A 21452-nucleotide genomic window follows, 5' to 3' on the forward strand; every position below is an offset into this window, starting at 1 on the left:
TGCCTGGTTTGGTTCGAATTTGAACCATCAAACCAAACTAGTTTGAATTCGAACTGGTTTGCACATCCCTAGTTGAGGTGGTGGCCAGAGATGCTTTCTACCAGCTTCAACTGATATGCCAGCAATGTCAGTTTCTTGAGATAAACAACCTCATAACAGCGGTACATATGCTGGTAACCTATAGGTTTGACTACTGGATTGTGCTCTATGTGGGGTTGCCTTTATACATTGTCCAGAAACTGCAGTTGGTACAGAATGCGGCAGCCAGGTTGGTCTTTGGGTCACCTTGGAGAGACCACATTACTCCTATACTAAAAGAACTTCACTGGCTACCAATACGTTTCTGGGCAAAATACAAGGTGCTGGTTATAACCTATAAAGCCCTAAACAGCTTAGGCCCTGGGTATTTGAGAGAACATCTTCTTCACCATGAGCCCCACCACCCATTGAGATCATCTAGGGAGGTTCATCTGCAGTTGCCACTGGCTTGTCTGGTGGCCATGCAGGGATGAGCCTTCTCTGTTGCTGCCCCGAGACTCTGGAATGCGCTCCCTGCTGAAATAAGAGCCTCCCCATCTCTGACAACTTTAAAATACGCCTCAAATACTTATTTTTTCGCTCAAGCTTTTTAGCTTGAATGTGGTTTTTAATTGCTTTAAGGTTTTTATTTTTGTCTTAATTTGTTTTAGGTTGTTGTAAACCACCCAGAGATGGAAGTTTGGGGCAGTCTACAAATTTGATAAATAGAAACATAAATTCATTGAAATGATCACAGCTATTTCAGAAAATGAGAGCTTGTGAAAATGTAGTTTAAGGAAGATATCCCAGCATTAATAGGTTATTACATTTGGTGTCTATGCTGAGTCTTTGGTGAGCAGAGTTGTAACTAAAACTACAATTAGTGAACTTGTGTTCTTCTCCTTGCTTTTTAAATAGGAAATAGGAAACCATTGGTACAGCTATACTTTCTCCTGCAAGGCATCTACTATCTTGAGTGTTTATTACTATCGTTGTTGTTGTGTTTCCTAAGAACATCTTCCATTAATGGAAGAAGTTATGTTTGTACCAGAGGGGAGGAATGCTTTTTGTTGATTGCCCCTTTCCTTTGTAGCCCCCTGAAAATCTGCTTCTAGGCATTCCTGGTTTTCTGCTTTAGTTTGCAGCCTCCACAACTGTGTTTGGTAAAACAGCAGCAAAAAATCAGGGGCAAAGTACATGCCACTGAGTGTCAGGTGTACTTTTGGTCTCCATTGTCTATCTTATGTGAAAAAGAAAGTTATGAGACTCTGAATGTGAGGGGCTTTTTATTGTCTTGAACAGAATATAAAATTGATGCAATATAGCTCTAATTTGTCTTTTTTTCATTTTGTTTCATGGTACATTACTGGAACCAGAGAGTTGTCTCCAGTTTGGCACCAAACCTCTCCGCTCGTCGGAATAGTCAGATGGGGAGCAGAAGTGAATCTGTTGAAACTACCTTGCATTCCCAGTTTATCAGAACAGCACAGCCATACAAATACAAAGTACTGTGATTCTTTGCTTACACATGAAATTTGTTAGAAAAGCACTAGGCTGAAAAATCTTGTTTGCTCATCCAGAGAGTTTATGCATGTGGGAGAGAGGCAAACTTGATGGCTAATGTAAAACATTTTTTCCTCAGGACTGAAGTCAAAGTTGGTTTGGATAAAATTTAAGTATAGTTGCTTTCCTATACATTCTTTGGAGGCAATAGTTCAGTCTGCTTGGGGATTTGTGGGGTGAAGAGTCTTCAAGCATACACTGGAGTCTGACAGTGGACCACTAAACACCAGTGGGTCTTTAATACCATTTTAGTTGGGTATTTTGTATGTGTGTGTTTTCCAGGATTCTGAGAGATAGGTTCTCTACTGTTGCATAATCAAGCTAAACCCTGGAAAAGTTGAATGTCATTCATTATCTCAGAATCATGAGGAATAGGTTTTTCCATTCTTCAGGGTCCCATTATCCAGAGAAACATAGTTGTCTCATATTGTCACATCTTCTCCAGACTTGAGTCTTAGAGGAGTCTTCCCTTTCAACAGAGAATCATCTCAGTTTTCTTCACTGTTTTCAACAAGTCAATGTCCAATCCATTGTGAACTTAAAGATCAGCATGCATTAAAGAAAAATTTAGAATGGAGACTCTTCATTCAATCTGGGACAAAGAGGGGAGATGACCTGACCTCAGGAAATTTTGTTTAAGGTCTCTCTATTTGTCCCAACCAGTCTTTGTTATTACAGTTTCCCATGCTTTCCTAAGGGAACCCATAGTTTCAGTTCTGACCACTCTTGTCCAGGCTCATCTCAGTCCCCATGGTCTTTATTAGATCATGCTGATTCTTTTGGCTCATCATTTTCAGAAAGAGAAAAATATATTTCCTTGTCTAATAATCCTCGATTCATTGTCCACCGAATTGTCAGGTTCTTCAGGATTTAGACATCACAGTTCAGGCTCTTAGGGAACATGGCTTTCTAATCCAAAGGGACAAGAGCAATAGCCAGAACAGTCAGATGAGGATCCATGCCTTTGTCTTTCAAGAGAGGCAACCAGCAGTTTTCATCCTCACCACCTCAGTAAGGCACAGTAGGTTTTCCAAGTTATTAACCCTAGGAAGGCTACTGTGGTGACAGCCATAGGCTCTCTACTGTGGTTCAGAATGCAAACCAGGCATCTTCAGTCCATCTCCTGTGGTTTTGGTTAGAGATTCCAGTGAGTCAGAACAAATTCCTCCAGGTTCCTTTTGCAAATTTTGAGGTCTCTGTTTTGGCCACAGTCTTCTCTCTCAAGGGGACAGACATTTGAAAATCCCCATTGCATTGCAGGGACCACCAACATGCTTCTTTGGTGTTCACTGTGATTAAGTGATATTGTCACTAGAAGAGTCTTCAATGAGACCAGCATCTAAGAGCCATACATGTAGTTCTGCTGGAATTTGCCTACATGAACTGGATGAATCACATTCTAATCATAACGGGCAATTTTTCATCCAAGCCCTGTGTCAAAGGGTCACTTCCCACTGCTAAAAAAGATTCTCTGTTTACACTGGGTAAAGGAGAGGCAGGAACACATCAGTGTTGATTTGAGCATCATAGCAGATGGCTCAGCAGACAAGAACTAGATCAGTCAAAATAGCTCCTGAACCTGGGGTGTTCCCAGCACTGGATCTGTTCATAATCATAGGTACATATAGCAGGTTTCTAGAGGAAGGAGTAGAATTAGTGAATACCCTGTGGGTGTCATGGCCTCAGAAGATTATCTGTGCTTTCCTCTCTCCTTTGGTAGACAGGACTCTTCACAGAATCAGATTATAATGGATACAAGTTATACTAAATTTTTTCAGATGACTCAGTCATCCCTGGCATTCTTGATCAAACTATCATTGACAGAATCTAGCAGCTTTGAAGGTCTTCAGACGTTCCACAGGGCCCAATAATTACTCCAGGTTTTTTTTTAAACTGTTAGCTGCTTTGCACTGGATTTGTCAGGAGTAGTGGAATATATACACATATATCAATAAATCTGACCTTATCTATAAATTTTTCTTCTTCACATATTGATTCAGTTAACCCACTCTTTTTTCTCCTGTAAAGGTAAAGTGTGCCCTCAAGTCGATTTCGACTCCTGGCGCCCACAGAGCCCTGTAGTTTTCTTTGGTAGAATACAGGAGGTGTTTACCATTGCCTCCTCTCATGCAGTATGAGATGATGCCTTTCAGCATCTTCCTATGTCACTGCTGCCTGATATAGTACCAGTGGGGATTCGAACCGGCAATTTTCTGCTTGTTAGTCAAGTATTTCTCTGCTGCGCCACTTAAGGTGACACCTTTTCTCCTGTACCTGGAGAATATCTTAGTTGACTCTTGGTGTCCATTGTTTGGAGACTAAACCACTTGCTTCCTCTGGGGTCTGTTTTCCTATGGATGCCTACATTCACCATTGGTAGAGGGAAATCTATTTTGAACTCCAATACATACCAGTTTGTTCAGCTACTGAAGTATGTTGCCTTGTTGCTATTAGTCTGGGGGACTGAGGACAGTCCCACATCTTCTGAAAGTTTTGATTAAAGGCTGCCTCCTCAGCTGGGACCTTCCCCAAGCAAACTGAATCACTGTCTCTGAGAAGAAGCACAATTCACAGGTGAGCACAGAATTTCCCAATCTTGGACATTAACAGCAAGCAGCTACTACAAGTCTTATGATTAGGCATTTATTTATCCTATGCATATCTACTTGAATGCAAAGCATGTTGAACCGAATGGGGTTTTGTTCTGAGTGAAGATTCATTCATTTTGTCACTTGTGTCCAGTATATATCATGGTATGTCTGTAAACAGCTCATTCATGAGAACGTTTTCTAAGGAGAACTATTATACAACTTAGGTTTCAGTGAATGCCATTGAAATTGGTTTTAATGGTATAAAAGTATTCCTAATTATCTGGTTTTTTGTACATGTGGTAAAGATAATGGCTGACATGCTGAGCAGTGTAACATAGGTGATTTTGCACTGCCTGTGCATCTGCAGGTAAGTAAAACAAAATAATGGCTATAGTGTTGCACAAGTGTGGTTGCACAATTGTATGTGTTAGCTTAAGAGCACACTTGCAAAACTGTGCCAGCATTGTTTTAGATGCCCGCAGCAGTATGACTAGTGCAGTTTGTTAGCCAATATACCATATTTACCCAAATACAAGGTGATTCTGAATTTAAGATGAGCCCCTTAAAAGCTAGGGGTGTGCACGAACCAGTTCAGCTGTCTATTCACAGCTGTCTATTCGACAAACCAGTTCAAAAGACTGGTATTCAAGCCGGTTCAAAGGTGTATGTGTGTGGGGGGTTGTTTTAAAAAGTGAGCAGGGTGCCCTTACCTCCCCCGCCTTGTTTCTCCCTCCGGTGTGGCTTCCAAAACCGCTGTCGCGGAGCATCTGTATGCCCTCTTGCTGCCCTGGTCAGCATCATACCAGAAGTGGTGGGTGCGTGTGCATGACGTGTGCACATGCACCTGCCACTTCCAATATGACGCTGACCAGGACGGTAAGAGGGTATACAGCCGCCCCATGACAGTGGTTTTGGAAGCCATGCTGGAGGGGGAAACATGGAGGGGGAAACAAGGCAAGGGAGGTAAACGCATGTTCCCTGTCACCCAAGTGTGCACGGAACTGGTTCCATGCACATCCCTATTAAAGGTAGAGGTTAAGTACAGGTTATACCTATATTTACCCCAAAGAAAGAGGACTCTGGGTTTAAGATGACTGCCTGATTTCTAACACCAAAGACCTTGGGGGGGAAAACCCTAATCTTGGATTCAGGTAAACTCAGTAGACTAGGTAAACTCAGTAGACTATACCTGCCACTACATGTTTCTGTGCCCAGTTTTAGATATCTTAAGGCAGGGATTTCCTTTATAGATTGTGCAGGAGTGTATGTTGTGGTCTTAATCACACAGAAGTTGGACCATTTGTTGACAAATAGTAACAAAGAAGTCCTGTTAAATGTAGTAAATTTTACTTTGGAAGCTGTTAAATTTTCCAGAATGTTCTAGCTACCCACACTATGAAGATCCTATGAGGTCAATAGTTACATTCTGTTACGGGGTTTTGAGAAAATTGTGTAATTGTTTTGTGGTGTCTTACGTGAATGTGTAAATCTGTGTATATTGCCCTTGTTATTTTTACTGGGCAGTATCCACACTAATTAGTCATGACTGAGCATCATTGACATAAAATCAGCTTAAGTTAGTAATGACTGACTTAAGTTCCATTAATTTCAGTGTGACTTAGAAATGATTAGTGCTGTGCACTGGATTTATAATCCTGTTATGACCAAGACAAATAAACAACCAACTGAACATACAAAGGATCAGCTGGTTAGACTTTTAGTAGTTTTCATAGATTTTTATTTATTAACTTACAGGAAAAAACAGCTGGCCTTCATAAGTCTAGGAAGAAGATCAAAGATGAACTTACTGTTTCAGATGACCAAGAGTCTGTTGGCTTTATTTACCCATATAATGATCTCCTGGTTTGGGCTGTGTTGATGAAAAGACAAAAGATGGCCAGGTTCTTTTGGCAGCATGGAAAGGAAGCTATGGTTAAGGCAGTGGTGGCTTGCAAACTCTACAGAGCCATGGCACGTGAAGCCAAGCAAAGCAATATGGAAGATGATACATCGGAAGAACTGAAGAAGTATTCAAAGTAGGGGTTCTCCCTTCACTTCAGTTAATAAAGATCTACAGTGCTTAGAATGGTTAGACATTTTTCACTCCATAAACTAAGACTGCGTAATATTGCTACCGTTGACAAGACCTGAAGGATGTCTTCTGACTGAGCAAGCAAAGAAGTCATATTTTTAAAATGGGCTCCTATGGGCTGGGCTACTTCGAACCAGGAACTAACCCAAGGGCTTACATTGCTTCATCTTTCATGAATAGAAAAAAAATATTATGAGAAGTTAGTATACTCATTTAATGTTAGATTGCTTATGTGCATCCTTAAAAAATTTTTTTTATTCTTTTAATATCTTCAGTCTCAGGTAATTTAATATCTTTAAATCTATTATCCTTGCCTATCCTTTTACTGTCTCTCCTTGCAGTGTGGGTTTTGTTGTACACAGCATAAAACAGTAAGGCAATGATTCACAAGACTGTAATGCTACCTTTAGTGTTCAGCATAGATTTGAAAAGAATCTAGTATCCTCTTAAGCTTGTGCTTAACTTTCAACACAGTTTTGCATGCAAAAATTGTACAAATACTGTAATATAGTTGCTTACTATAATTGGATGACTTCCCTCTCACAGTTTTTTTCTGTAAAAGGCCTGGGAAAGTATCTTGACTTCTGGATTACTGCACCTGTCACAACCTCCATCAGACAAAGTTCCCTAACTGGAGGAATGAAAGTTTCAATGAACAGAACAATTGCATCTCATAACTACTAACACTATGTTTGATCTTCTGAGAGATAGTCTCAGTCTATATATTGGAAGACCATTCATTCTTCCCATCTCTATATCTGTCCCAAATTGGCACTGGTTATTCCTGTGTAATACTAGCAACTTCTGTGTAAGTGGTGTTTTCTCTCACTCTCCAGTCATCTAGTTGATCCACTAAGAATCTAGTTGTCTAGTTGATCCTCTAGGTAGGAACAGGAACTGAATGCTTGCAGTGGCTAGCAAAAGAGAAGCATGTGGGACTGTGGTCAGCAAATGACCAGTAGAGAAAACAAATATCACATATGGCTGTATTCCTAAGCACACTTACTTGGCTTATGATAGTTCCCATTGAAATCAATGAGATTTGCTTCCAGATAAACATGTTTAGGATCAGGTGTATATATGAGTGGAATTTTATACCAAGTTGTATTATCTGCTAACGAACGCTGACAGCATCTTTCCCCCCGTCTTCTTTTGCTATCATAGTGAGTTTGGGCAGCTTGCTCTAGATGTTCTGGATAATGCATTCAAACAAAATGAGCAGATGGCCATGAAGCTGCTGACATATGAGCTGAAGAACTGGAGTAAGTCTACATGCCTGAAACTGGCCGTGTCAGTGGGTTTGCGGCCCTTTGTGTCTCATACATGCACACAGATGCTGTTGACTGATATGTGGATGGGACGCCTGAAGATGAGGAAAAATTCCTGGTTTAAGGTAAGGAACCTTAGCAGTGCTTTACTAAAAGAAAAAGATGACATTTATTGGGACTTGTGTCAACAAAAGCTTTTGTTTTGTGATTGCCTTAAGGCAGGGGTGCTAAAACTTGGGTCCCCAGATGTTGTTGGACTACAGCTCCCATCATTTCCAGCCACAAAGGCCATTGTGTTTGTGGATGTTGGGAGTTAGAATCCAGCAGCTTCTGGGGACCCATGTCTGAGAACTCCTGCCTTAAAGTGTGACGGCATGGGGCCTTCTGTCATTCCAGTATGGTGATCTAATTTTGAGAGAGAAGTCCCTTAAAAAAGATGAGCAAACTCCATGCCGGCATTATCACTTAGACTGTGTAAATAGTGTAGCATATATGGTAGGTGTGCTATTGTTATAGGGGCCCATTCATGCTAGATGATTTGTTCTAACTGCAAGCAGTCCTGTTCATCATTGGACACTTTTTTTGCATGGACAGATATAATGGTTGAGCCGGGTGATTGAACATACAACTAGCAGCAATTCCTGTGAGCACTGCTGCACTTTCTCTAACCACCCTAAGTTGCTACCAGCTTTACCTGTAATTCACAAGTTGATGCTGTGCCATTGCATGCCAAAATTAGCTGGATATGTTCATTCAGACAAAAATGACTGGTGACCCTAGAGTTGTGCAGGGGGAGTGGAGATCAGGTCCAGAGGGACTGACATACTGAACATGGGGGGGGGGCAGTCACCCACCCACCACAAAGTCTCATGCAGGCATGTTTTTTCTGATACTAGCTCAAAAAGTGGGCTGTTAGTGATGATAAAAGTAGGTGGCTTTCCTTATTATACTTGTTTATATTTTTGTGAGAAGGAAAAGGCAGGAGAGAAACTGCAACTTGTCCCTCTGCCATAGTAAACAAATGGGCAAGGATTATGTGGGCTGAAACAGCCCTGTGAGATGAGAAGCAAATTGTGAAGAGCTTACAAAGTACTCCACTGTCTTTGTCAAGTAACACATCTCTTTGAAAGTATTGCCTCCTAGAGCTACTGTGGAGAGGGCAGTGTACCTTGCACTCTTATAACCCATAAAAATGTTATGGTCTGCAATTGCAGAGATGCATCTTGGCTCGATGTGTGCCAGAGCAAACAGAGATTACAACATTCCTACATTTAACTGCATCATAATCATTTTCAGAGTCAACTGCGGCTACTGATTTTTGTTTTGTTTTTCACACCTGTGGTTTGGCAATTTAGAATAATTTCCCCAAGCAGTAGTTTGCAAGGAGCTGCTTATAAGTGCCGTCTCCTGGTCCTGTTCTGTTGATGGTAATTTCATCTTCCTCCGTGCTCTTACATATCTAGTATAGGAACAGTGGAAGGAACAATAAATATCATCTATAGTTTTTGGCCACTGTCAGCACCTGAAGGTGGGAAATGAATAGGAAATTGATGCATTCCAGTCTCTGGCCAAATTATGTACAGCACAACCACTTGGTTTCACTCAGTACTACATGATCTATATTAGGGTTAGTAATTATCATCTGTGACTGCATCTTGTATAGGAAGGCAACTACAAATGTGTGTAATTCTACTTCTTCTCCACTACTTATTTAGTTCACTGACACTCATCCATTTTGGGAAGTGGCAAAAAATACTTAAAGATGTGCCTGACCAGTTCAATTCTTTGTTTAAAACCTTTGAAGCTGGAGCTAGTATCAGAACAAAAGCAAGGGCGATCACGAGAATACAACCAAGCAAAACAAGGAGGAAAGAACCCACCCGTGACTAAGACAGAGATGTATTAAAGTCATATACAGCAAAAAACAATTAGAAATATGTTTTGATAATCAGCAGAACAATAGTAAGATAATTTCTTATTTCTTACAATGGTAAGAAAATTAGTAATTGAACCAAACATAATTCAAAATGAAACATGAATGATAACATGTATAATAATCGTCAAGACATCTAGAGGAGATATTCCTGAAACAAGGGAAAAGGGGTGCTCTAGACCTGAATGAGGTAGGCAATGCTCTCAGCTGGCTGTCCCTAACTGGCTAACATAAACACAGCCTCAAACCAGTAAACATGAAAAAAACACACCAAAAATCAAAAGCTCAGGTGACCAAGGACAATACTGAGAGGTTCTTTCCAGCTTAAGGAGTGAGGTATTGGTATCATTGATGGCAGAGGAGGCTGATGAAGCTATCCTCGTGAAATGGCTTATATCCGGAAGAGCCATACGACATATTAAGTTTTGATATATGAACTTTGCCTTCATCTATTATGGCATGTGAGGGCGTAGTCTGTGACTGATGATACCTACATTCTATTGAGGCTACACTCGGCTGGACTTGTCTTTGGAACCTGAAACCTTTTACTCCTGCACGGTTTGTATTGAGACTACATCATCCACGATGCCTCCTGGCAGCTGTGTTTCAGACATCACCTTCCTTTTGTCCCTTTATACTGGCATTCATTGTTCTCTGTTATGTCATTTTTTAATCTCCTTGGTCACCTGGGCTTTTTTTTTTTTTTTAAATGTTTACTGGTTTGAGGCTGTGTTTATGTTAGCCAGTTAGGGACAGCCAGCTGAGAGTCTTGCCTACCTCTTTCAGGTCTTGAGCAGCCCCTTTTGCCTTGTTTCAGGAATATCTCCTCTAGATGCCTTGACCATTATTATACATGTTATCATTCATGTTTCATTTTGAATTGTTATGTTTGGTTCAATTACTAATTTTCTCACCATTGTAAGAAATTATCTTACTATTGTTCTACTGATTATCAATACATATTTCTAATCATTTTTTTCAATATATGACTTTTATACACCTCTGTCTTAGTCACGGGTGGGTTCTTTCCTCCTTGTTTTGCTTGGAGCTAGTATCAGAGCAGGAGTATGAAAAGGGCTGTGATGGAAGCACAAAACCATGAGGACCACATAGGATGGGGTAGCCACCAGAGACTCTCCAGCTGTTGCTGGCATGGTTCTTTTCCTGGGTCCAAGACATGCACATGCAGGCAGAAGGTGAATAGGTGTTGTCTGAATCAGAGAAGAATAAAGGGGTAAAAGGCTTATGTCCCTTGAAACAAACACTACTGGGGTTCCCATTGCAGTAGGGGATGTGGCTCTTGGCGGTGATGCAAGGCACTTGCATGCTAGTCCATCAGTGAGATCCAATTAGTGCTCTAAAGGGGCTGCCTTTTATTATTTGATGACGAATAAGCTTCACTTGCTGGATGAATAGACACTTGCTGGTGAATGAGCAAAGCATAGCCAACACAGGTGGATAGAGAGAGAGAGTTTCATGAGCAAGGTTCTCACACAGAATGCTGATAAGGCAATGCAGTTAATTATTTTACTAACTAAAACAAGGGGCTCAGCAGAGATGAAAGAGAAAGAGAATGCTTTTTATATAAGCCACTAACTCGCAGGCAAGATGGCTGTCCTGTGCCTTCTATACAGGGACTGGCACATGCATTACATGACATATCATGGCTGAGATCCTGACACAAACACTAAACTTCCCCTCCTCATGATATAATGGTCTTGCGCAAGGGAATCTTTCCCTACCATGTCACTACATGGATTACAAATACCGTCATCCCCAGATACAATAAATTGCAACTGAGAATGATGGGAGTTGTAATCCACAACAGCCAGAGAGTCTTCTACTCTATACGAGCTGAAGAGGTCCCAAAAGCACAAACTTTAAACCACAGTGCCCCTGGCATACACAACAGTTTACAGGGTTTACTCTCTGACACTATCAATGAGCACTGCATGGGTACCTGCAGAGTGGAGTGATGGATAATGGTGAGTGATTGGAGCTGTCGATTTTTAAATTCCATTACTTTTCTCTCCTGCATGGAGGCCAGGTCAGGAGAACAGAGTGGACTGCCTGCCTGGAGGCTAACTGATTTTGATTTCAGAAAACATTGGGATGGGTCTGTGCGAGTTAAAGAAGACTTAACAGTGCTGGTAATGTGAGAAAAACCGGGATCAGCCATTCCTGTCTAACTTGCTATATTCAGGAAAAGGATTAGGAGTACTGAATGAATTCTTAATTATGTGATTCTCTCTTAGGTGATTCTAAGTATTCTTCTACCTCCCACCATCTTAATGCTGGAGTTTAAAAGCAAGGCAGAGATGTCTCATGTGCCTCAATCACAGGAGTTCCATCAATTCACATGGTATCATGGTGATCCAAGCACCTCTAATGTAAAAGATGACCTCTCACTGGTTAGTATGGTACCAGCTACAGATTTTAGTATCAGGGCTTACATCACTTAAATGTTTTGTTTTAAAATGTAGATTCTAGAAAAATTCAAAGACCTGTAAAATGGTACTGTAAAATGGTACTAGGAATAGATCTGCCTTATATCCATCATGATGATAGTACAAGATTATTGGCACACTGTGAGATGGAGAAACCTATCTTATTAAATGAAAGCAGGGTGATATGGTATTCTGAGAGCTAATGGGTACTGAAGAGTATGTTTGAGCTGCCTGAAACTCATCTCTACTTTATAATTTTAATTTGTGCCCAGAAAATATTAAATATTTTCAATAAATGTTCCAACTATTTATTTGATTTTGTAACAAAATGCAGGAAAGCATTGCATTTACCCTAATGCTTACTTTACAATCTATTTTAAAAAAATGTTTCCTTACCTGAATATTCCCAGTAGCACATTGTAGGTATTAATGTTAAACTGTTTTGGATTTTGGGTTCAGAATAATGCTTTTTGTCCTCCATACTATCTCAGTGACAATGTCAGCTAAGAATATTTACCATTTTCCAGTTCCCATGATCCAGTAAATGAAGGTTATGTGTTCAACAAACTTGCTGACATGTAGTAAGGAATATATGAAGCATGTGCAAATGTTTTTATTTTGTTTATAAGACTTGGTATATCTTCAGTCTGTTATTTCTAAAGTAACTTTGAAGTATTAGTCAGGCCTTAGTGTTAGTCCATTTTCCTAAATGTAAGATATTAGTCTTGAACAAGATCTTTCAAACTTAGAACAATAGTCTTATAATTACCTTTTATAATTATAATTTTTAAGATTGAATGCTAAGGTCATGGTAAGATTTATTGTAAATAATCTAGTGCCTCTTGCTTTGTGAATGGAAAATAATAACTAGTCAACCCCGCAAAGAGCATCTATGTGCTCTTTGGGGCCGGCAGTTACCTCTCCCCTGCCCCATCTGCCCCAGTCTTTGCTTCTGGGCCCAGCCACCTCTCCTCCACACTGCCACTTCTGCCCGCCCCCCACCGCCACTTTCTTTCCCTCCTCCTGGGCCTTGCCTCTGCAGCCCGGCTGGGCCCGCCACCTCTGGCCTTCATGGCTGGGCCGCTGCCATGGCAACCAATCCTCCTGGGTGCGCCTCAGCCAATCAGGTGCATCCGCCACCCAGCCAATCAGCTGGGCTCTGGGACGCACATTCCAAGGCACACCCAGGAGAATTAATATAATAGATTATTATTCAGTACAGTATAATCCAACAAATTATTGTTCCAGATTTCTCTCTCTCTCTCTCTCTCTCTCTCTCTCTCTCACACACACACACACACACACACACACACACACACACACACACACACACACACTCTGAATATTACAAATTGGTTTATGTAGTTGAATTTTCACTAAAACTTTATTTTCTTATAAAGAACAATTATGATTTAGAGAAAGGAGTTGACAAACAAGACAAAATTCCCGTCAACAATGAGCATGGAAGGCTTTCTGGGACAAGGAAAGTATACGAATTCTACAATGCCCCAATTGTCAAGTTCTGGTTTCACACGGTCAGTTATTGTTTATATTGTAAACAATTTCACTCAAATTCTTATCACCATAGATTCATTTACTGCTGAAATGGAGTCACTTTTGGCAGAGAATGAGAAACTGACAGAATTAACTTAGGCATTTTAAGCAGTAGCTGGCATCCAGACTAACAAAGCCTCAGTGCTACAGCAGACGCACCAGAGTAGCACCAGTGCTTCTAAAGACTGAGTCCCAGACTAATGCTGCTCTGGTGCTTGTTGGGGGCGAGCAGGCAGTTTTTGGCAGCCTCCCCTTCCCCAGAAGCACTTTGTGTCACTTGAAAATGCCCCTGAGGCCACCCACAGGGTGGCACAGAATGCTTCCCACCGCCCCCAGCAACATGAGTAGTGGAACTCTTCAGAAGCGCTGGTGCTCCTCCTGTGTTATCGCTGCTTTGTTAGTCTGCATGTCAGCCAATGATTTTAAATAGTTGACTATATTTTAATTTTCTGGTAGGCAGATGAAAAAAAAGTCCTGTTCGAAATGGACTGATATTCTGAACAGGAAAGAGAGCCAAAAAACCCCACCAGTATATATGTATTTGACCAAATTGTTTGGAATATGGATTAATAAGAAAAGGGAACTAATCAATGACATTTTGCATTGGTATTGTTTTGTTGATTTCCATAGCTTGTACCTGTGATAAATATCTGTTGGTTCCCTCAATATACGTTTGATTAGATTATTTTTGTTGTTTTTCTTGTTTGGCTGCCTTCCTAGGGCTGGTTCACACAGTACATTTTCACCTACACAGGCTCTTCTCACTCACTGTAGGCTTGTTTGGACAACTGTAATGTGTGAGTCTAGAACTGATAGGTCTTGACCACGGTAATTTCGATAATCTTGGTGGCATATTATGTATCTGTTCCCCTGGATGCTGGAAGCTGCCATAGTGAACTATGGCTACTTATACATACCAAAAGAGAAATGAGGGAAGAACTCACAGCAGCAACAAAAGAAAAGAGGAGGCAAACTCCCAAAAAAGTGATAAAAAATTAACATAAAGATATGGTTCTATATAAAACATTTTAGCAAGCTGCCTTCCGAGGTGCTGTAATAAATAAAAACTAAATATGAATAACCATAATACCATATCTTTACACAGTAATACCTTAGAGAAAGAAAACTAAGTTAATAAAGGAAATCAATATATAGACCAGGACACAAACATGATAATAAAATAGTAATATATAATAAAGTCATGTTGTAGCATAGTATATCCACTTAACAAAACAACAGTCAAACTCCTATACAATCCTGAACTTATAGAAGCAGAATGGAAGAAATAATGATGTAATCTACTGAATAAAGTACAGAAATTAAATGAGATACCTTTGAACACTACAAATGACCCCACAATTATTTTTGAACAAACCCAAAGTAGTTGCTCATCAAAGAGAATTTACTCTAGTGGTATAGATTCCACAACTTGGGAGTAGGCTGTCAGATTTTCTGCCTCAAATAAAATAAACTGATATTTAGTTTATATATTAGGGGTGTACACAAAACTAGTTTGAACTGGTTCGGTTTAGTTTTGTGCCCCCCAAACATACCCCTGGCTTGATTCGAATTCGAGTTCGGGGGTTCTAAGTTAAATGTGTGTAAAAACAAACACCCCCCCCAAACCTTTTAACATTCACCACTGGGTCTGGGTCAATGGTGATAGCTGTGAGGGGTGTGTGTTTCTGCCATCAGCCTTCTCCCATTCTAAAAAGGACTGGTTCCACCTGTTTTCAGGCCATTCCAGCTCTTCTTCCAGTGGCAGCGGTGATTTTGGAGACCGCCGTGCATGCCCAATGGCCTCTGCGTGGCCGGTGTGTGTGAATGCATGTATGACGTGTGCACATGTACTGGCAACTTTCAGTACGATGCTGACTGGGGTGGCAAGGAGGTACATTGCCACCCCATGCCAGCGATTTTGGAGACAGTGCTGGTGGGGGAAAATGTGGCAAGGGGGTAAGGGTACCCTCTCTGCTCCTTAAAGGTAACCTCCCCTGCCACCGAATCGGCTGAATGCCTGAACTCTGAACTGGTCCGGCGGTCTAGAAAAGGACTGCTGAACAAGTTCATGCACATCTCTAGTGAGCGGAGGGCTGAGGAGGTGAGTGATGGGGATGGGGTGGGCCTCCAGCCCCATTCAAGATGCTGCACCTGAGTACAGCATCTCTTAGAATAGCATCTAAAAAGAGTTAGTTTCATATTTAATTGTATGTGTATATACAGTGTGTGTGTATTTGGAGGGGGAAGAGAGAAAGAAAGTGCCTTTTGGGAGCTAGCGTCCTCTTTCTCTTCATTGCTCATTTGAACCCACATTGGAGAACCCACACAAGTACAAAAAAACATTGTGTGAACTTCTATTTTCTAATTTTTTGTCACAGCTATTTGTTTACCTGGAATGTGTATTGTGTGTTCTGTAGATGGCCTATTTAACATTTCTCATGCTGTTCACTTACACTGTCTTGGTGAAGATGGAACCAACACCCAGTGTGCAGGAATGGCTTGTGAGCATCTACATTTTCACCACCTCCATTGAAAAAGTCAGAGAGGTAGGCCCTTTTTAATTTTACTGCTATCTTTTTGTGTAGGACTTAAAAATTTACACACACACACACACACACACACAGACTCTCCCTCTCCCTCCTTATATATGGGGTATATAAGGAGAAGGAAATTGCTATGTATTTTAAACATAGCTCATGCATAATTATGACTGCAATTTTTATAAATAGACTTCCAAACTAGTTTACTCTGAAAGGGATTGTTGGATATGGAGCTTTTCGAAAATTATGCTATGCCCGATTTCCATTTGCTACTGAGGTTGAGGAGCAGTCTGACAGAAGGTTATTGGTGAGGGATCGCAGGGGTGCTGATTATCAAGAGCTGGCTTTGCAGAGCTGTCCAAGAGCAACATGATGTTAAGCCCATTGTTAGAGTGGATGGGTTTGTTTTTAATGGAGTAAATAGCAATCAGATTGGGTCAATAGTGATGGGGCATAGGGGACTTAAGCTTACCTCCTCAGCACGGTCCCAGTTCAGATTAGGGGCTCTGCAGCAGCTATTTAAAATGACACCTGGGGAATTGTTGACAGGAACTGGGAGGCATTTGGTACAACCAGCAAAATCCCCTAAGGTGCAGAGTGCACATCTTTCAGATTAACCAGAAGGGGACAGAGTAGAGCCAGGAGTTGAGTAGAAGGAAACACATGACAGCTGGCCAAAAAGACTGCAAAGGGAGATAGCACACACCAACACCAGGTGAGTGACTTGGCGCATAGGTGTCTATAGACTAATGCCAGAAGCCTCTGAGCGAAGATGAGTGAGCTGGAGTGCTTGGTTACTAGATATAGTGGGTGTAATGGAAACCTGGTGAACGGTGAGAAACAGTGGGACACAGTTATTCCTGGATATAAACTCTACAGAATGGACAGGGAGGGGTGGATTGGGGGAGGAGTAGCATTGTATATCAAAGAAGGGATAGATTCCAACAAGCAAGAAAACCTAGGTGGACCGGAGTCCTCCACAGAATCATTATGGGTAATATTACAAGGACTGGAAGGAAATGTGTTACTAGGGATGTGCTATCACCCTACAGATCAAAACGCTGAGAGTGACCTGGAGTTGGATAAGCAAACAAGAGAGGCATCAAAGAGAGACAGGGCAGTAATATATTTTATATTATGTTTTAATCTGTACATTGCCTAGAGATTTCTATTAGGCAGTATAGAAAATTAAAATAAAATAAAATATAGGGTGACTTCAACTACCCACACATAGACTGGGTAAATTCACAATCTGGATAGTGGTTCCATCATCCATAAATAGTGGGTTCTGCGCCTGCGCAGATCAGCTTCGGGTAGAATTCGTTAGCAACTCGTGACGCCGGCAACCCCCTGTTGCACGTGACTGTAGTAGCCTCTAGTGGCGGTTGGGTGTCTCTGCAATCAGTTTCTTTCTTATCGCCATTGCGATCAGTACTCGGAGACAATTTGCTACTCGGAGAAAGTTTGTTTTTCGTATTTTCGGATCTTTGAACATTGGAAACGGACTCTGACTATTCTTTGGATACTCCTTTGGACTTGGCATTGTTTGAGACTTAAACGGCTTGAAACTTTTGAATACAGACTCGGCTTTGGATACGGACACTCCTTCGGATTTGGTTTCAATCTCTGATATCCCCCTCTGACAACGGAACGGACGACTACTCTTCTCTAAAATTAGCGAAAAACCTGGTAAGGCAGATGGTTCGGGGAAATCTGTTAAGGACAAAACAACCTTTAAGCGGTGTACCAACTGCTGTGGAAAGATCCCCTCAACAGACGGCCATGCCCTCTGCTTGTTTTGTTTGGGAGAGAAGCACAACACGAAAGCCTGCTCAGTCTGCGTTACCTTTAACAAGCAGACACTGAAAAATCGTGCAGCACGCCTTAGAGTGTATTTGCTCGAGGAGTCTCTAGCACCTAAGATGGCTACCGAGGGGGCATTGCTGGGTCCTGCTTCGTAAGTGCCGTCTAAAGTCCCGGCGGAGGCAGGCTCCACAAAATCGGCTTCGAAGGCTACGGTGTCGACGGCTTCAACATCTGTATCAGCTTCAAAAGCTACGGCGTCGACCGCTTCAACATCTGGCACCTTAGCCCCATTTAAGTGGCCGGAGGATCGCCATTCAAGCCAGAAGAGAAAGCACAAGGATAAACCTTTGACGCAGGAGCCACCACCTAAGAAACACAAGCACACACAACTGGAACGGAATGCAGAGCATACTCCTTCGCCTTCAGGGCTTCAGGATTACGTGATTCCTCAATGCTGAGCAGCTTCCTTATCCCCGGCGCCGACACCACACCAATCTCCACTGACTCCACGGCCTCAACATTGAGACCACTCAGCGTCGAGGGGGGTTAGAGAAGAGCCAGCGGTGCCTTCGACGTCGACCGGTTGGCATCGATACCACTTCGATGTCGACATCTGAAAACTTCACTGCTCCGGAGTCGACTGTGGCAGTTATACTTGATGTTGGGCCCGGCGTCGACCCCGACGTTGGGCCCGGCATCGAGGGAAATTCTGTAAATGTTCATTCACCTACATCTAGGGCATCTCCATTGACCCTGCCAGGGCTGAGGGAGCTTTCTCCCGGATGCAGTCTGGCACGCATGCTAAATTCAGAAGAGAGTATGCCTTCAACCCACACCTTTACGGGTTCAGGGTAAGTGACTACAGTCTGGCTGTTCCCAAAATGCCCTCTCTCTCAGCTAGGGAGACACCTGTCACAGGTCTCCATTCTGTTCTGTGCCTTAGAACAGTTAGTTGCGGAACCAACCAGAGAGATTGTGTCCTTAGAACTAATCCTGGGTGGTGCCCAGGACCTGGTGCAAGATGTCAGAGTTGCAGAACTATTGGGTAGCAGTGACCATAGTGTGATCCAGTTCAGCATATATGCAAGTGGAGAATTGTCAAGGAAGTCCAACACAAATGCCTTGGACTTCAGAAGAGGAAACTTCTCAAAAATGAGAGGGCTGGTAAAAAGGAAGTTGAAAGGGAAGGTCAAGAAGGTCAAATCACTCCAAAAAGCATGGAATGTATTTAAAGCCACAATAATTGAAGCTCAGTTGGAATGTGTACCAAGAAGGAGGAAAGGTACCATCAAGTTCAGGAGGATGTCAGCGTGGCTAATAAGTAGAGTCTGGGAAGCTATAAAAGGAAGACTTCCTTCATAAAATGGAAGTCCTGCCCAAATGAAGAAAACAGAAAGGAACATAAACTCTGGCAAAGGAAATGCATGGAGACAATAAGGGATGCAAAAAGATAGTTTGAGGAGCATATAGCTAGAAGTGTCAAGGGGTTTAACAAAAACTTCTTTAAATATATCAGAACATAGGAAGCTGCCATATACTGAGTCAGACTATCGGTCTATCTAGCTCAGTATTGTCTTCACAGACAGGTAGCAGCTTCTTCAATTTGCAGGCAGGAATCTCTCTCAGCCGTATCTTGGAGTAGCCAGGGAGGCAATTTGAAACTTTCTGCTTTTCCCAGAGTGGCTCCATCTCCTGAGGGGAATGAGGAGAATATCTTACAGTGCTCACATTTCTAGTCTCCCATTCATATGCAACCAGGGCAGACCCTGTTAGCTAAGGGTCATGCTTGCTACCACAAGACCAGATCTCCTCTCCTAAAGGATAGAAGTAGAAGGCAATTTGCCCCTTAGATGATGAGGGCATGAAAGGGATTATTAAGGACAATAAGGAGATTTCAGAGAAGCTAAATGAGGTCTTTGCATCTGTCTTCAGGGTGGAGGATTCCATCCATACACCCTCTCCAGAATTGAGCTTTTCAGGTTTAGCGGCTGAAGAAGTGGGCCAATTTGAGGTGACAAGGGAAGATATTCTAAACCAGTGATTCTCAAATTTGGGTCCTCAGGTGTTATTGGACTTCAACTCCCATAATCCCCAGCCTCAGTGGCCTTTGGTTGGGGATTATGGGAGTTGAAGTCCAATAACACCTGAGGACCCAAGTTTGAGAATCACTGTTCTAAACTGTCATGGAAAACTAGGTTAACAAATCACCAGGGCCAGATGGCATCCACCCAAGAGTTCTGAAGGTACTCAAATGTGAAGTTGCTGATCTCCTAGCAAAAATATGTAACTAGTCCCTACAAGCAGGCTCTGTACCAGAGGACTGGAAAGTAGCCAATGTAACTCCAATTTTCAAAAAGGGATCCGGGGCGATCTGGGAAATTACAGGCTCGTCAGCTTAACTTCGGTGCTGGGTAAATTGATGGAAAACATACTTACGGACAAAATTGTTAAACATATAGAAGAAAAGGACTTGCTGAAAGATAACCAGCATGGCTTCTGCAAGGGCAAGTCTTGCCTCACTAACCTTTTGGAGTTCTTTGAGAGTCTCAACAGGCATGTCGATAAAGGTGATGCGGCTGACATAGTATACTTGGACTTCCAAAGTCTTTTGACAAAGTTCCCCACCAAAGGCTCTTTGGTAAACTTAGCAGTAATGGAATAAGGGGACAGGTTCATGTGTGGATTGGTAACTGGTTGAAGGATGGGAAACAGGGTAGGAATAAATAGACAGTTTTCAGAAGGGAGGGAAGTAGGCACTGGGGCCAGTGCTCTTTAACTTTTTCATAAATCATCTAGAAGTTGGGGTAAGCAGTGAAGTGGCCAAATTTGCAGATGACAATAAACTACAGTATTTAGGGTAATGAAATCCAAAACAGATTGTGAGGAGCTGCAAAAAGATCTCTCCAAACTGGGGGGGGGGGAGTAGGCAACAAAATGGTCAACGTGGTTCAATGTAAGCAAGCAAATGTGATTCAATACGTAAGCATATTGGGGCGAACCCCCCCCCCAATTCATATATATGCTGATGGGATCTGAGCTGTCAGTGTCTGACCAGGAGAGAGATCTTGGGGTCGTGGTGGACAGCTCACTGAAAGTATTGACTCAGTGTGTGGCAGCTGTGGAAAATGGCCAATTCCATGCTGGGAGTCATTAGGAAGGGGGTTGAAAATAAAAATGCTAATATTATAATGCCCTTATAAAAATCTATGGTACTTCACAACACTAGAACCAGGGGTCATCACATGAAACTGAAGGTCGGGAAATTTTGAACCTACAAGAGGAAGTACTTTTTCACACAGCACATAATTAATTAATCTATGGAATTCTTTGCCATGGGATGTGCTGCTGGCCACTTACTTGGATGGCTTTAAAAGGGGCTTATTGAAATTCATGGACAGCTCTATCAATGGCTACTAGTCTGCTGGCTGTGGATCACCTCCAGCCTCAGAAGCATGATGCTTCTCAATACCATACCAGTTGTAGGGGAGCAGCAGCGGGACAGAGGGCATGCATATACCTCTTGCCTGTGAGCTCCCCAGAGGCATCTGGTGGGCCACTGTGTGAAACAGGATGTTAGATTAGATAGGCCTTGGGACTGATCCAGAAAAGAACCCCCCATTTGCATCAATGGGAGTTTTTG

At 42.1% G+C, this 21452-nt stretch overlaps 1 protein-coding gene and 1 long non-coding RNA gene across 4 annotated transcripts in view; one reads left to right on the plus strand and one right to left on the minus strand.

The window, feature by feature from the left end:
* The window catches only part of TRPM6 (transient receptor potential cation channel subfamily M member 6), a 140732-nt gene that overhangs the window by 29735 nt on the left and 89545 nt on the right, over positions 1-21452 (plus strand). The window contains exons 13-18 of the mRNA XM_053300488.1: positions 1395-1523; positions 5928-6208; positions 7429-7657; positions 11721-11876; positions 13313-13447; positions 15884-16012. Coding sequence (XP_053156463.1) covers positions 1395-1523; positions 5928-6208; positions 7429-7657; positions 11721-11876; positions 13313-13447; positions 15884-16012 — 1059 coding nt within the window. The remainder of the gene's footprint in view (positions 1-1394; positions 1524-5927; positions 6209-7428; positions 7658-11720; positions 11877-13312; positions 13448-15883; positions 16013-21452) is intronic.
* LOC128346805 (uncharacterized) lies at positions 1288-12920 on the minus strand. Of its 3 annotated transcripts, XR_008317210.1 has the most exons (6): positions 12682-12920; positions 8869-8991; positions 6784-6895; positions 5981-6042; positions 3993-4132; positions 1288-3216 (listed from the first exon to the last, which is right to left on the minus strand). It is a non-coding gene; the product is annotated as an uncharacterized LOC128346805 (long non-coding RNA). The 3 variants fall into 3 exon arrangements; XR_008317212.1 differs by lacking the exon at positions 8869-8991; XR_008317209.1 differs by lacking the exon at positions 5981-6042.

This window comes from Hemicordylus capensis, chromosome 2, assembly GCF_027244095.1.
Source record: "Hemicordylus capensis ecotype Gifberg chromosome 2, rHemCap1.1.pri, whole genome shotgun sequence".
Lineage (NCBI taxonomy): Eukaryota > Metazoa > Chordata > Lepidosauria > Squamata > Cordylidae > Hemicordylus > Hemicordylus capensis.